Here is a 14,291-nt window from a genome sequence, read left to right on the forward strand (position 1 = left end):
ACCATAGATGTATTGGGGTCTTCGAGATGAAAGTAAGATCCATACAGACAAGAATTTGGGACCCAAATGTAGTACCGGTTATCTTAATCAATCAATTAATTGATTGAATTAATTCAATCAAATAATTACTGGAGAAAATTACCAACTGTCGACGCGGTTTTTTTAATAGAGTTTTCTTTTATGAAATAGAGGTTCCGGAAGCGTCCATGACAAGCGGGCCTTTTATTTAATTAATGAGCGCATGCTAATTGCTATGCTCAGTAAAAAGAAATCTTCTAGATATGTAGATATCGCCACTTGTTTACGAATAATGCAACCGCGGGCCTTCATAAAACACCGTATAAGAGTGATGATAAGCGCCGAGAAACGTATGCTACCGCTTCATTCAAAGATAGGTGAAGACCGAGACATAACTGCGACCACATTGAAGAAGGACTCCCAGCAGCTGGCTCATTTTCTTGTTTGCTTACTGCCACGAGTGGTTACGTCGGGTACGTACTAAAAATAAGTGATCCCGTAAATGTAGCTACATTGGTACTGATTGATGAACAGCAGGTCTGCAATAGCGATCTCTGGACGTCCCTGTCTACTCTTTTTTAATTGCAATAGAAAATATTCTCGAGTACATCGTTCATGTATATATTAATTTCCACTAAAGGTTACACTAAGGCCATAGCTGCCTTTGCATCATGAAATTGTTCACAAACAGACCAATCTGGTGGTGGTGGTGGTGAAAGGGCTCGCCGTTGTCGGCCTCACAGATGTGGGCAACGTCACGACTGACGCCCTGGGGAATGTGCGTCCTGGGCCGACTTCCAAGGGAACTGTGCCGACATATGTCTGAAAGCGTCTGAGGAAAACCCAGGAAAAACCCCAGACAGCACAGCCGGCACCGGGATTCGAACCCGGGTACCTCCCAGTCTCGACGTGACATGATCAATCCGGTGGTGGTGGTGGTGAAAGGGCTTGCCGTTGTCGGCCTCACGTATGTGGGCAACGTCACGACTGACGCCCTGGGAAATGTGCGTCCTGGGCCGACTTCTAGGGGAACTGTGCCGACATATGTCTGATCAATGATCATGATCAATCTGGTGGTGATAGCGATAGGGCTTGCCGTTGTCGGCCTCACCGTGATCAATCTATCTACCGTGGCGTCGCTCATGATCGTGCCTTTCTAACGCGGACCAATCATTTCACTTCACGAGCTTCTATAGCGCGATTTTTGATTTCGCAACGACATTCAACCAACAGAAAAGGCTGGATGCATGTTTCAATTCTGAGCCACGCGTTGCATTTTTTTTTTACCTGAGCACGAGCTCTCGTGCGTGTCCCGCGTGCCCACAGTGTTATTGCCGTGCAGATGACGTTAAAAGTTCTCTTTCTTATCTCTCCTCCTCGTCCCTCCCTGAATTTTTCCTGCTCCATATCCTCGTGTAAATCTGTCAAGTCGGCTTTCTTGCATGGTTGTCTGCTATCCCGCGAAGCCGGCTTTCTGTGTCGTGTCCCTGAATTCTGGTCATGTGACTTCGTTAGCAACACACGAGCTTAATCTCCTAGAATGCTTCATTATGGCACATACAATAGTCTAGCATAATGACCAGGGATCTTAGCTTTCCGCGCAAAAAACAAAAAAACAAAACAAAAGAAAATCAGAATTCCGTGCTCAAATATTGGAAATTCCACGTTCTTCGCGACAAAAATAACACATAATGCTGAACCCACGCCGGCAGAGCAATCCAGCCCTGTCGCACGGGAACCGTGACACTTTGAGACGCTACACAGATGTCTCTGACAATACAGCCTGCCCTCAGTCTTGTCAGGCTACGTATTTTCACGCACCATGTATACCTACCCCGTTACGTGCTTCCCGCGATGACATACAGGGCTACAGCAACACGGCTACATTTTCCTGTTAGAGGGGCTGGCATTGGGAGCAGAACAAAATTCCTAATGTGCTGAAACGACTGCGCCGTATATGACAGGGATTTCAAAACGGGACCTTGAAGCATGGGGTGTCGCGAGTTGAGAGAACTCGCCAGTTAGTTGAACGGGGACCTCCCGAAAAAGAACGGGTTGTTTAACTTGTGTAGAAGGGGCTTGCTCTTATTGGAAGAATATGTTGTTCTCTTATGAGACCACTATTGGCTGCTACGACCTGCCAGAAAATGCAGAGCAGGAATGGTCTAAGGTTCATGGCCAAGTGTGTAGCACTATTTTCGGATCCCCTAGGATCCCACTAGGATGGCAACCCCCTGCACAAATTCTCTGCTTTAACCTGGCTCCATTTCCTGCTACGTATAGACCTGACTTGTAAAGTGGATCCATTTTGCTTGCGTAACCAGTCTTTTCTGTGCGTCAGGATCTCGAACGTTCTCCTATGCTAGTGAACTTATAATGGCCATAAAGGGGTTATTTAGCATAATAATAACGTGTGCTTGACGCCCCGATTTCCCTTCCTTCGAAATGATGTTTGGTGGGCATGTGTTGTTACTAAAATGACGCATAAAAGCAGAATTGTTACTATTCTTAGTATTAGTAGTAACTGCTACCACTCATTGCCTCACCTAATTCTGTGGTTGTCTTATTACTATGTCATGTTCACACACACACATGAAGAGGCGATGATGAGATGGGGCTTGCCGGCTAGCAGGCTGGGTGCTGCCCCAGTGCCATTTGTAGATAGTGATGAAGATTCAGGTGATCAAAGCACGGTGGAGTGGCCAGTTGATGACAGGAAATCCCAAAGGTGACGGAGACCTTGGTGCATATGAACGCTACTGAACCATGGGCCCAGCACCTTGCTTGTGGTAAAGGGGCGGTGGTCGATTGCATGCATTCCGTGCTACAAGCTCTCGCACTCCCGCTGGTAGACAGGACAGTCCATAAGTAGGTGGTGCAGTTCAGCGCGCACACTGCATGATGTTCACAACTGCGTTCCTGTCTTGCTCTTATTGTGTTTAAAACGTGAAGGAGGAGTAGATACGCCTCACGATTCATTGTGTTTTATGTGCAGTTGTGGTCCTACTTACCGGCGAAAAAGAAGTGCGCACCATGCTGGAGCACGCGGAAGAACTTGGCATGACGCAATCAGGCGACTACGCCTTCCTGTATCCGGAACTCTTTCAAAGTGAAGCCACAGGAAACATGTCATGGTCCAAAGGCGTAGGTAGGATAACAATCCATCTGTCACCTCTTCTTGATGAAATACGGTTGTCAAGACGTAGGGTTACGGAAAGCAATTATAGTTACAATGCGCAAATAGATTATGCGAAGAAGTGGTTTTCAATGTGAAGTTTCACAACTGAGTCTGCGTTTTTACCCACTGTGTTCCTGTATCGAGATCGAAAATGTCGCCAAGCTGTATTTTTACGGTGTCTAGTGGTACCCAGTACTCGTATACAAAGTAAACTACTTGTGGAATAGTTCAACGTCGACTGTGATTGCGTCATGAGAATTAGTCACAGAATACGCAGATAAGCTATTTTTGTGCCTGTAAACCGGGACTGTGGAACTCAACTACATCGTTTGTGTACAAGCGGGTGTTACATCTTTACCGTTCTCCACCCTGTTCTCTACAAGCACAGGCGATCCACTACGCCGGCAGCGCCTGAAGAAGGCATTTGAATCCCTTATGATCATCAGCCTCAACCAACCGCTGTCGGATGAGTACATGCGGTTTTCGAACGAAGTAAAACGCCGTGCAGGCACAGAGTACAACGTCACAAATTACAAAGAACAAGTCGTAAGTATTAAGAGATTCTTCATCTCACGAGAGTAGCAGCTATCTTGCATCACTGCCATCCTCAACAACTTCTAATAACTGCCTCAGTCTCGGGATACATCAGTGACCTCCAACCCTTCTGAGCTGAGTCGGTTGGATGATGGTGGTGGTGGTGACGTGATAAAGAAAAAAAAAGGGGGGATGTGAGTCCGATTGGGCACGATTGGTCTCAAGGTCGGTTTCCGTATTCGTTCAGGAAACTCCTGAGAACGTCCGAGATTATCGCAAAAGGGTTTGGAAAATTTCGCAGTTAGTGCCAAATTAATAGTTCTTTTAGCAGTTATTTACTACTACTACTACTACTTTTAAAGTTGACATTTCTAAAGCTGATTCTATATACTTTAAAGAAAATCAATCAGGGATCCCCAGGAACACTCCATCGGCGTTGAGTATGGATAATTTCGCCCAGTACGAGACTATAGGACACTACAAATAACGCAAATTTGAGTGATATAATGTACTGCGACTTGCTTCTGCAAGCGGAAGGTCAGCCAAATGTCACTAAGGCAGCCGCAGCTGGTTGCAAATCAGAGTTGTTCAGCTAAATTGACGTGCTGCATAAACGTAATATCTGGCTCTGCTGCTCTGCAGTTCCGTACATCGTAAGACATTGCTGACGGGAGAAGCAGTGTGACTACTTAGGAGCTCCCAGTGTCTGTTCTCGCTGTGTATACGCTGGTTTTAGAGCGTGCCTTTCGAAAATAAACTCAAGCCGCGAAGTGTTTCCTGGCGCTGAGAGCCACCGCGCACACCTGACTCAGATAAAGCAACGGCGCTCAACTATAGTGAAGAGAAGTTTTGGATTTCGAAGAACTCCTGTATGTTGAAGGCTGATCTAGGGGCAAGCAATAAGACATAACTTAATACAAGGAATAACTACACCGTGATGGAAGTGGAAGACCTACATGTGATGAGGTCATGGATTAGCCAATAAACATGTCTGTAAGAACATGAAACATGTTGAAGCAACGTGAAACAGACGAGGACTGACGTTTGACGTCTGTCCGAATTCGTCGTCGTCTCTTTCGCGTTGCTTTGACATGTTTCAAGTGAACCAACACACTCTACATCTTCTTGCGCTACATGTGTAGGAACAACACCGCAGACTCCATTATGCAAAATCCCAAGCGTAGGCGACGACAAGAGGCGCCATTTGTCTTCGTCTAATTATTTTATTTAGAATGTCTAGAAAACAGTTATCGAAACGGCACAACTTCTTAGTGATCCAATTTCTTTCAGCGCCGTGCAAGGATTTATGTTTAGTGTGTGACCAGCCACCCCTTGCTACACATGTGCTCACGCGACGCCCATTACTTATGTGACTCATGTGCAGTTTTGTACATGAAAGCAAAAGCTGGACATGCTTTATGTGCCCCGTAGGTCATTATAAACGGTATGCATAGCGATTCCACTAGGAACTATAAGAACAAAACATTTACAAGATAACGATAACTCTGGCAGATCATTCTGCTCTACAGTTTTTAAAGTCGCACTTTTGATTTTCATGTGGATTTCTTAAAACTTTCCTGTACTTGATTTTTAGCGTTCTGCTCTTTTTTTAAACTTCACGGCTGTATGTTCCAACGGATTACAGTGATTGTGCACAATCATCAATATAGTGACGCGCTTGTCCATGCATATTTTTTGTGATTCTATTGTGAAACGTACAAATGTAATTCAGCATAGAAGTATAACAGAATGAGTACAGCAGAGCTGGGCAAGATACTTCAAAAAAGTATCTTCGATGCCGATACTCGATACTCTCAAGAAATGTATTTCCGATACCGATACAAGATACAGAACCGAAATTGATTTTCGATACAGATACTCGGTACTGTATCGTCGATACTTCGATACATAACTGAAATCACGAATATAATACAGCTGATGTTATGATTAGCGAAGTTTACATCACTGAAATAACAATATAATAAAGCTGGTAATATGATTAGGGAAGTAAAAACATTTATTCGTTATTTCTAGAGCCTTTAGTGTATTTTTATAGCGCACTTTTTCTGACAGGGCTTGGACGTATCCGACCGCACGGATTTAATGAAGCTGCACTGTCTAAGCAGCTAGTCTTGTTAGAACTTTAGACTGAAGCCATGGGTACGTTGAAACTATCGCATCAATAAGCAGCCTAGCAAAAAACAATTCTTTAAGACAATGGTCTTCGTGTGTACCGGTCTGTGAGCACTTGACTATACATACGAATAAACCTGAAACTTTTTTTCTGCTGCTTTTATCGTTTGGTACTGCAGTACTTACCCGGTAGCCTCTGACTTGATTTTCTTAGTTGGCCGTTGTGAATTGTGAGCTGTAGAACGGGTTACAGTGCTCAAGCTAAGCAGGCGGTTATTCTTTCCGCATGGCAGACGCGGAATCCACACTTCAAGTCAAGTGGACGTGCTCTTGCGCACGAAGGAGGGGGACATCGGGCAGCGCAGTTCCAGAAGCCGTGAGGTTGGTCCTAAGGCGTTTTCGGCGCGCCCGCCGTAGAAAGAGACGGAAGAGATTCTTCTGGAACCAACTAGAAGCCGCGCGCGCCCACGAGCGCGTCCCAGGGCAGGGCCCAGGGCCTCCTCTCCGGGCGACCTTGACGATGGAGCGCGCGCGCGCGGACGTAAGCTTCAAACGAATTTATGGTCGACATGTCTACGCCGCTGCGGCCTGGCTTGTACTACCGCCTGAGCGAGCGCCGCCGACCCTAAGTCTCACAACAGCCTCAATATTTGCGTCTTTTTTTAGTATCGAGTATCGTTAAAATACGCGATACACTAAAATGTATTTTCGATACCGATACTCCGATACTCTCATTTTTGGCACGCGATACCTAATACCGATACACAAAATGTATCGAATGATTGTATCGAAGATACATGTATCTGCGATACTGTCCAGCACTGGAGTACAGTATGTGTGAGTCCTGAGTCGCTTATCCGCGAGACACCATGCTTGCGACAGTCACAGTGAGAGTTTTATTTTCACAGGCGCATTTTGCCCATTTTGCTGAATCAGTTTTACAATATAAACATGCCTTGCCATTAAGCGTGGTTTGTACAAAAAGGCAGCAGACACACATTAACATTCTCATGAACTGCCTATACATTCCACGTATTTCCTATTATTGTTGTCGTATCAGGATTATATACTTGTCCCTCTTTTTTATCTGCTCTCATGCGCTGAGAGTATGCGCTTTTGTAGCGTACCTATATAGACATACTAATAAGGAGATAAGGAGATTATGTAGGTTATATTATAGTCGTTTATAAGGAGAATAACACTGCTGCGGATCAACTCCAACCGAATTCTTGTCTCACATCCATTTCCCACTAGTGTGAAAGCTGGCAGTAAACCCTACAAGATGTGCCTTATTTACTGCCACCCAGAAGAAACACCCTTTAATATTTGACAGCACCTTCGATAATGATATAGTCCCGCGAGTATCAGTGTATAAGTACCTTGGCGTGCACATCACGTTCAATTTAAGTTGGAACACTCACATTTCGTACATAACACAAAGGACATTAAATAAGCTCTGGTAAATTGCACGCAACTCAAAGCATGCCTCAGTTCAGCCTAAATTGACAGCCTATAAGGCCCTAGCCAGGCCCATTTTGGATTATGCAAGTCCTGTCTGGTACGCAAGTCAATGTTGCTATGCTAGACGGCGTCCAACGGCTCGAGGTACGGTTCAGTTATAACAAGTATAATCGTAATCAGTCTATAACGTCCCTGTACATATTAGCTGCTATAAAACCACTCGACGTGATTATATTCTGACAAGTTTTCGTATTGATGTCACGAAATACATTACAGAATAACACGGCAGTTCGATCTCGGCACCCAAATAAGTTTGTTATTCCCTTCCTCAGAATAATGCGTTCAGATTTTTTTCCCCCAAGAACAGTGTCTGATTGGTAATTACTGTCCTATGATGTAACCAACGCTTCAACACTCGATGCTTTGCTCTCATGCTTTTCTTTTCATTGTCCCGTTGAAATTGTAATGCTTCATTATTATCTCTCTGCAGTGCAACGAGCCTATAGCATTTAACGCAGTTCTTTTTTCTCAGTGTCGTGTTTTTCCTACTTTTCTTTTACTTTATGCAGTTACTGTCCCTGTATGTTTGTATATAACAATTTCACAACCCGTTCCTGTTACCACTGTCAAGAGGCAGTCAACAGCAGTGATGGCCACTAACTACTTCTACAGTAGTTGAACTTTAACTGCGAACTACTTTTCAGGGGAGTAGTTGAAACTACTTCTTTAACTACATCTATAACTACTTAACGTTGTCCACCAACGCCAATCCCTTGTAGTGTTGTTGGGCACCTAAGTATGAATCAGAAGCAGTGATAACTATATTTAAAATATACTCTTGTGCCTACGTCTCTTAATTCACATGCTGTCGTAAAATCCACTGCCTGTCCCTTGTATATTATGCGCTGACAAAAGAGCTTGTTGCGGAAATATTTTCTATGAAGTGAAAGCTTCCGCTATAAAGGTACGTACAACATACGACGGGCCATGTACGCGATTTACACTCAGGCTCCTTCGTCACAGATCAATGCGCCACGCACAAATATTGTGGTGGCTGCTGATTGCGCCACTGTGGACCGTAAAATATTTTCGCTTAGCCACGATGATCGATCACGTAGCCATCCTATGCGGTTATGTGCACACCAGGACAGTAACCAAGGTATTTCGCAGGCCGCTACGATCGTCAAATACAAAGCTTGCGGTGGGATTCTTTCTGCGCCTACGTGATAAACTAAGTTACAGAATTATTTCACAACAAATGAGACTTCACTAGACAAGCATTAAAAGTGAAGATATAGTACACATGCACAGCACAATTGCTCTGCACCTCCATTCACAAGTAGCTCAAGGTAAAAGTCGGAAGCACAATCGTGCCGTAAAGCTTGCGGCAAAATCGGAAGTCGTTGGCGCCTGCAGTAACCTAACTACTGTAGTGAACTACTCGAAATAGTAGTTTAACTAGTAGTTGCCGCTACATTTCTGCAAGTACTTGACAACTACTTTTTAACTACAATCAGGTTGTTTAACTACATGTAGTTAACTACTGGCTATCACTGGTCAACAGTATAAATAAATAAATGATGAGTTTTAGTATAACGTACGTTGCCGCCTTTGCGTACGTAAGGGATAGCGCTGTGGTTCTGCGCAATGCGCAAAGCTTTGATTGTGCGTTGCGCGTGCGCAGAACCGCCAACGCTGTCCCTTACGTACGGGAAGGGGATAGCTCACTAATTTGTCTCAGACAGTGTGGCCTGAAGGCAAGTTACCGAAGCATTTTCGAAGGCGCAACCATAGTTTCTTCCACAGTTTACTGATGTCTCGTGACCATGTGCATATCCGTCTCTCTTTCAAGGTGAACTATTTTACTGCTAGTTTTCACGATGCAGTCGTGATGCTCTGCAAGGCTATCAATGAGACTGTTACGAATGGCATGAATCCCTACATTGGAGACAACATCGTCAACCGGATGCTGAATTCCAACATGACAGGTTAGTTTGGGGAAACATTTTGTCTATATATTAGTGTGCTCACAGTACACGTGTTGAAAAGGCAACTAAAGGGAGCAGCGAAGTGATATTTCGGATAACTTGAAACCCTACGTAATCCATCACGTAGTCTATCAGCAGAGCCCTCACAAAGTATTTCCGTAATGCGGAGTTTAATCACTGCTCAATTCAATTGACAAAAAACGTCGCGAAAAATGTGCCGCCAGCCGAACTGCGCGACGTTGGAGGAGTAGCTCGGCCTGCTGCCGTGAAGCGAGGAGCCCGGCTTGACCTAGCAGCTCTAGTGACTCTTTCGTAATCTCACTCATTCACTTACGGAATCTCAGAATGAGCTTGCACGGTATTGTTGAGGGCGTGCTGATGAAAGACCTATCTCACCAGCTGCCTGCCAGAAGTACGGAGACAGAAATACGACGGGGGACGATAGCTTTATTGTGGTATGAGAGGAAAGATTAGGTCAGACTATAGTCGGTTTGCTATTCCTGAAAACAGCAAAAAATGTGGTCTTTCCCTGCGCCTTTTAGGGAACTATCCACAAATGCTCAAATAAATGATAGTCAGAATTGAAATAATTGCTGCATGATAAACGCAGGTGGGCCATTCCAGCCGAAACCAGCCTGAGGTGTCTAGCTCGACCCTCTTCGATTTCACTGAAAAAAATTGTGTGTATTCCCTTAGTGGGCGTATGTAGGATATACACTTTTTCTCAAGATTTTATTTTCTTGAACACTGGGGAGCGCCCCGAACTTTGCCCAAATGTGAAAAAGTGTTGTCCGGTCCCTCCCCTTCTGACACATACAGACGGCATTTCTGCGCATTCTTTGTCTGCTATTAGAGGGGAGGGTACACTTAGCTTCCCTAAGAGCATATGCACTCTAAGAAAAAACGGAGTATTTACTCCTTTTGAGGACGAAATGCATTGCCAGAAAAATTACTCCCTTTAGGGAGTAAATGCACGGGAGTGAATTAATGTCACGGAGTAGAGACTGCATTTCACGCTCTGTTCTAAGAGTCCCGGGTACATAATTCTTGTGCATGCATGAAAATATACTTTGAATAAAACCGTCAACCGTGATATATCGAGTGATATAAAATCTTGCGACATACATAGGGCACAATTTGCGAAGAAAGAAGTGCTAACTGTTTCTCACTGTGTAGGGGTGGAAAGTTGTTAAGTTGGCTGAGTTATACAGCCTGATTGTATCAAATTGACCAGGAGCACATATTTACGTAGACTGTTGCATTCGTTTGCAGTGCTAGGGAGTAAATGTCGGGGTTAGGGGACTGAAATGAGGAGTAACTGCAGTCTAGGGGACTAGAAGCTGCAGTTACTCCCCATTTTACTCAATTTCTTTCTTAGAGTGTGAAACGAGAATAAATCCCGTGACATCGTAAACGCTCAAGAACGGAGCGCGTTTTGGGCTAAGTTTACGATATTTTTTTTGCGAGTTAGAATTCTCTCAGGGGCCCGAGATTATTTATGCCCATAAGCTACTGTATGGAGATTCGCTTCACGTAAAAATTGAAAGCTGACTTATGTTCATTGCTTAATTATGCAATCGAGAACATCGACCATTCGTAAAAAATCACACTTTTCAGATAGTAGTTTCATATGCCTGAGGTCGTCTAGGAAGTGAAAGAAGTTGTGCAATTTGTAGGACATATCCTCTTCTATAACATATTGAGAATCTACAGTTGTTTGTATCCTTAAACAAGAGTTTTTTTTTTTTTTTTGTTACCATACTCCGCTGTAGGTAATTCGTTAGTTGAGGTCGTTTAAGAAGTAAAATAAATGTGCCTTTGTGTTAGACACCCTCTCTTATAGCCTACATGTATATATTTTTTAGGCGGGAAAAAAAATCGTCAGCGCATTCTTATCCCGTCTGTAAGGTACCATTATCACCCTTTCAAAGATGTTCGCTTTCTACTGTCAGTTCTACCACTAGTACTCACACCCGCCTCTTCGTAGCACTTTCGTCGTCGTTACTGATTGCCTGATCCATGGCACTGAACACGGAGCACAATGAGGCATGCTCCATCCAGAGCACCAGGAGGTACTATTACTTTGAGCATATATCTTCTGTTCACGTTTATGTGCAGCAAAAATGTCTATTGTTAAAGAAAGACTTCGTGCATACAGCTTTATTATCTTTTTTTTTTCCTTTTTTACTTGCTGTTGTGGGAGAAATGAGCGCGATATCATAACAAATGGTTTCCAAAGACCCTTGGTGGGGGTGCGGGTACTGCTGAAAGAGCTCGCCGTCGTCGACCTCACAGAGGTCAACGTCACGACTAACGCTCTGGGGCAATGTGCGTCCTTGGCCGACTTCTATAAGGGATCTGTGCCGACATATGTCTGACAGCATCTGAGGAAAACCCAGGAAATTCCAGAGACTATTACGTCGCGTTCTGGCGTGCTCTGAGCCAATAGCTATGGTCAGCAGGCACAGTAAGATCCACAGCAAACAGTGGGAGAAAAATTGTGATAATGGTATACCTCACAGAGCGGATGCAAATGCGCTAACGACGTCTTTGTTTTTTTTTATGAATAAAAACGCCAGCAGATTCTAATGCGTTATAAGAGATGGTCTGTTCGTGAAATAGTGCAAATTTTTAACATCCCAGACGACTTCAGGTATGTGAAAACAATCTATAAACGGCGACGAATCTGTTACGAAGCAGCGACTCTGAGTGTTAAGTCGGTAGAACTTCGCAGAACAGTAGAAGGCGAAATTCGTCCAAAGAGTGATAATGGTATCTTACAGACGGGATGAAAGGGCGCTGACGAACCTTTTTTCTCGCGTATAAGAACAAATGCAACTGTAGATTTTCAAAACGGTAAAGCAGATGGGTCACAAAGGTATCACTTTTTACTTCCTAGACGACTTCAACTAACGAACGAGCTGCAGCGGAGTGTGGTGAGGGACGATTTTTTTTTTCTCGTTTAAGGAGACAAAAACACCTGTAGGTTTTGAATATGTTGTACGATAGGATCTGTCCTACAACTGGCACGACTTCTTGCATTTTCAAGACGACCTCAGGTATGTGAAAATGCTATATGGAAAGTAATGTGTCAATTTTTACGAATGGTTGATATTCTCGATTGCTTAGATAAGCAATGAACACAGGTCATCTTCCAATTTTTACGTGACGCGAATCTCCATAGAGTAGTTCTTGAGCATAAATAATGTCGGGCTCTTCAGAGTATGCTAACTTGTCAAAAATGTATCGTAAACTTGTCCTGAAACGCGCTCCCTTCTTGAGCTCTTACGACGTCATCGGATTTGTTCTGGTTCCAGGTGCATCTGAGGAACCCTCCCCCTCTAACACCAGACAAACGAATCGCAGACATGCCGTCTGTATGTGTCAGAGCGGCACGCTGAACGGACAACACTTGTTCATGTTTGGGCCAAGTTCAAGGCACCCCCAATGCTCAAGAAAACAAAATATTGGGAGAAAAAACGTTTATATCCTCCTCACATTTTTCACACACAAAATTTTGTTCCAGGTGTATCTGGACAAGTAGCGATCGATAGTGCAGGCGACAGAATAGCAGACTACGCCCTCCTGGACCAAGTGGACCCCAGCACAGGAGATTTCGAGGTGATTGCATTGCCATGCATGCATGTTTCCCCTGAAATTATTTTAAAATTACTTCGGTTCTTTATTTGTGCTGCGTAGAGCATTCTATTCGACATGTGCATGTTCAGAGAGTGGCAAAGCGTGGTAGTTGGTGGGTAGATGATTGTAGGCAAAAAAGTCTAAAATAGAGGCAGAAGCAGGCACATGACCATCGTAATGGGATTATATGGAGCGAACACGAACTCTGTTACGTGTGTGTCGTGCTCGTGTCTTGTTTTATGCGCTCCCTAAACTATGCTTTGGTATTTTATATTACCACGTACTAGCAAGCCCGACGTCTAGCTGCGTTTACTCTACCGCTTAACCGGAGTGTGAAGCAGGCCTAAATTTTTGGTGTGCCACGGCTAGCATGCTCTGAAGAAAGGACGTAGATTTGTAGTTGTAGGACCGTCGAAAGTGAGACCCATCCGAGAGAGACAATCTCAATTTCTCATTTTTTACAGAAATAAAGCCGGACGTTGTGTACATCAATGCATTCACATTACTATGCGTTGTTTGTACGTAACGTTGTAGCAACGTGATCAATGCCCTGTAAAGTGTACTTCACGCAGTACCGCAATGTTGCGCAGCGCAGCCATCTTTAATATGTCCGTTGTCGTGGAAGCGTTCAGAGCATACTCGAAGTGGCCTGCACGGTTATGAACATATATTAGTTAACTGCGGTTCCCGACACATTGAAATATGTATTTCAATAGACAGACGTAGAAATTTTAACTTTACTAAAGCATTTCCAAATGATATTCGCATATGCTGGGAACGGCTGTGGCATCAGCATTGCACTGAATGGCAAATAACTTACTTGACTTAAGACGGTCTTCTTACTAAGCAGCTGATAGGATTAATCCGCAGAGATACATCTGCCTTAATGCCCAACTGGGCACCTTTCGAGTAGGCAGTGTTTTTTATAACCAATGAAGTGTAAGGGATGATCGGGGATTCCGTTCTAGCGGCAGATATGAAATCCTAAATCAGTGTGGCTATTTTGCTAGGTTGTCTTGAAGTATTTCGGCGCCAACCAGAGTTACGAACAGGGCAGAGAGATTCACTGGCCAGGGAAGGGACCGCCAGCAGATGTTCCCTACTGTGGGTTTGACGGGAAACACCCGAGGTGTTCCGAAGATGGTACGTAATATTATATGCTTTCAAGGAAGCTTTGTGCTTATCATTGACCTAAAACTATGTGAATGGTTCCACTTATTTTCTTCAGATTCTTTTCCTTTCTTCGAAACCATCGTCATCACTGCTCTGCTTCTACTGATTATCGTACTCATATGTGCATTTCTCATATACAGGTGAGGAAACAAATGAGTTGTTCATGA

At 44.0% G+C, this 14,291-nt stretch overlaps 1 protein-coding gene across 3 annotated transcripts in view; it reads left to right on the forward strand.

Moving 5' to 3' along the window:
- The window catches only part of LOC135385831 (atrial natriuretic peptide receptor 1-like), a 61,414-nt gene that overhangs the window by 24,730 nt on the left and 22,393 nt on the right, over positions 1 to 14,291 (forward strand). For 2 of the 3 annotated variants that reach the window (XM_064615368.1, XM_064615369.1), the window contains exons 2-7: positions 3,014 to 3,166; positions 3,585 to 3,742; positions 9,177 to 9,312; positions 12,839 to 12,933; positions 13,962 to 14,094; positions 14,180 to 14,264. In XM_064615368.1, the coding sequence (XP_064471438.1) occupies positions 3,014 to 3,166; positions 3,585 to 3,742; positions 9,177 to 9,312; positions 12,839 to 12,933; positions 13,962 to 14,094; positions 14,180 to 14,264 (760 nt within the window). Of the gene's footprint in view, positions 1 to 3,013; positions 3,167 to 3,579; positions 3,743 to 9,176; positions 9,313 to 12,838; positions 12,934 to 13,961; positions 14,095 to 14,179; positions 14,265 to 14,291 lie in introns of those variants that run through there. The other variant, XM_064615370.1, reaches the window with a different exon arrangement.

The sequence above is a fragment of the Ornithodoros turicata genome, chromosome 2, assembly GCF_037126465.1.
Source record: "Ornithodoros turicata isolate Travis chromosome 2, ASM3712646v1, whole genome shotgun sequence".
NCBI classification, from domain to species: domain Eukaryota; kingdom Metazoa; phylum Arthropoda; class Arachnida; order Ixodida; family Argasidae; genus Ornithodoros; species Ornithodoros turicata.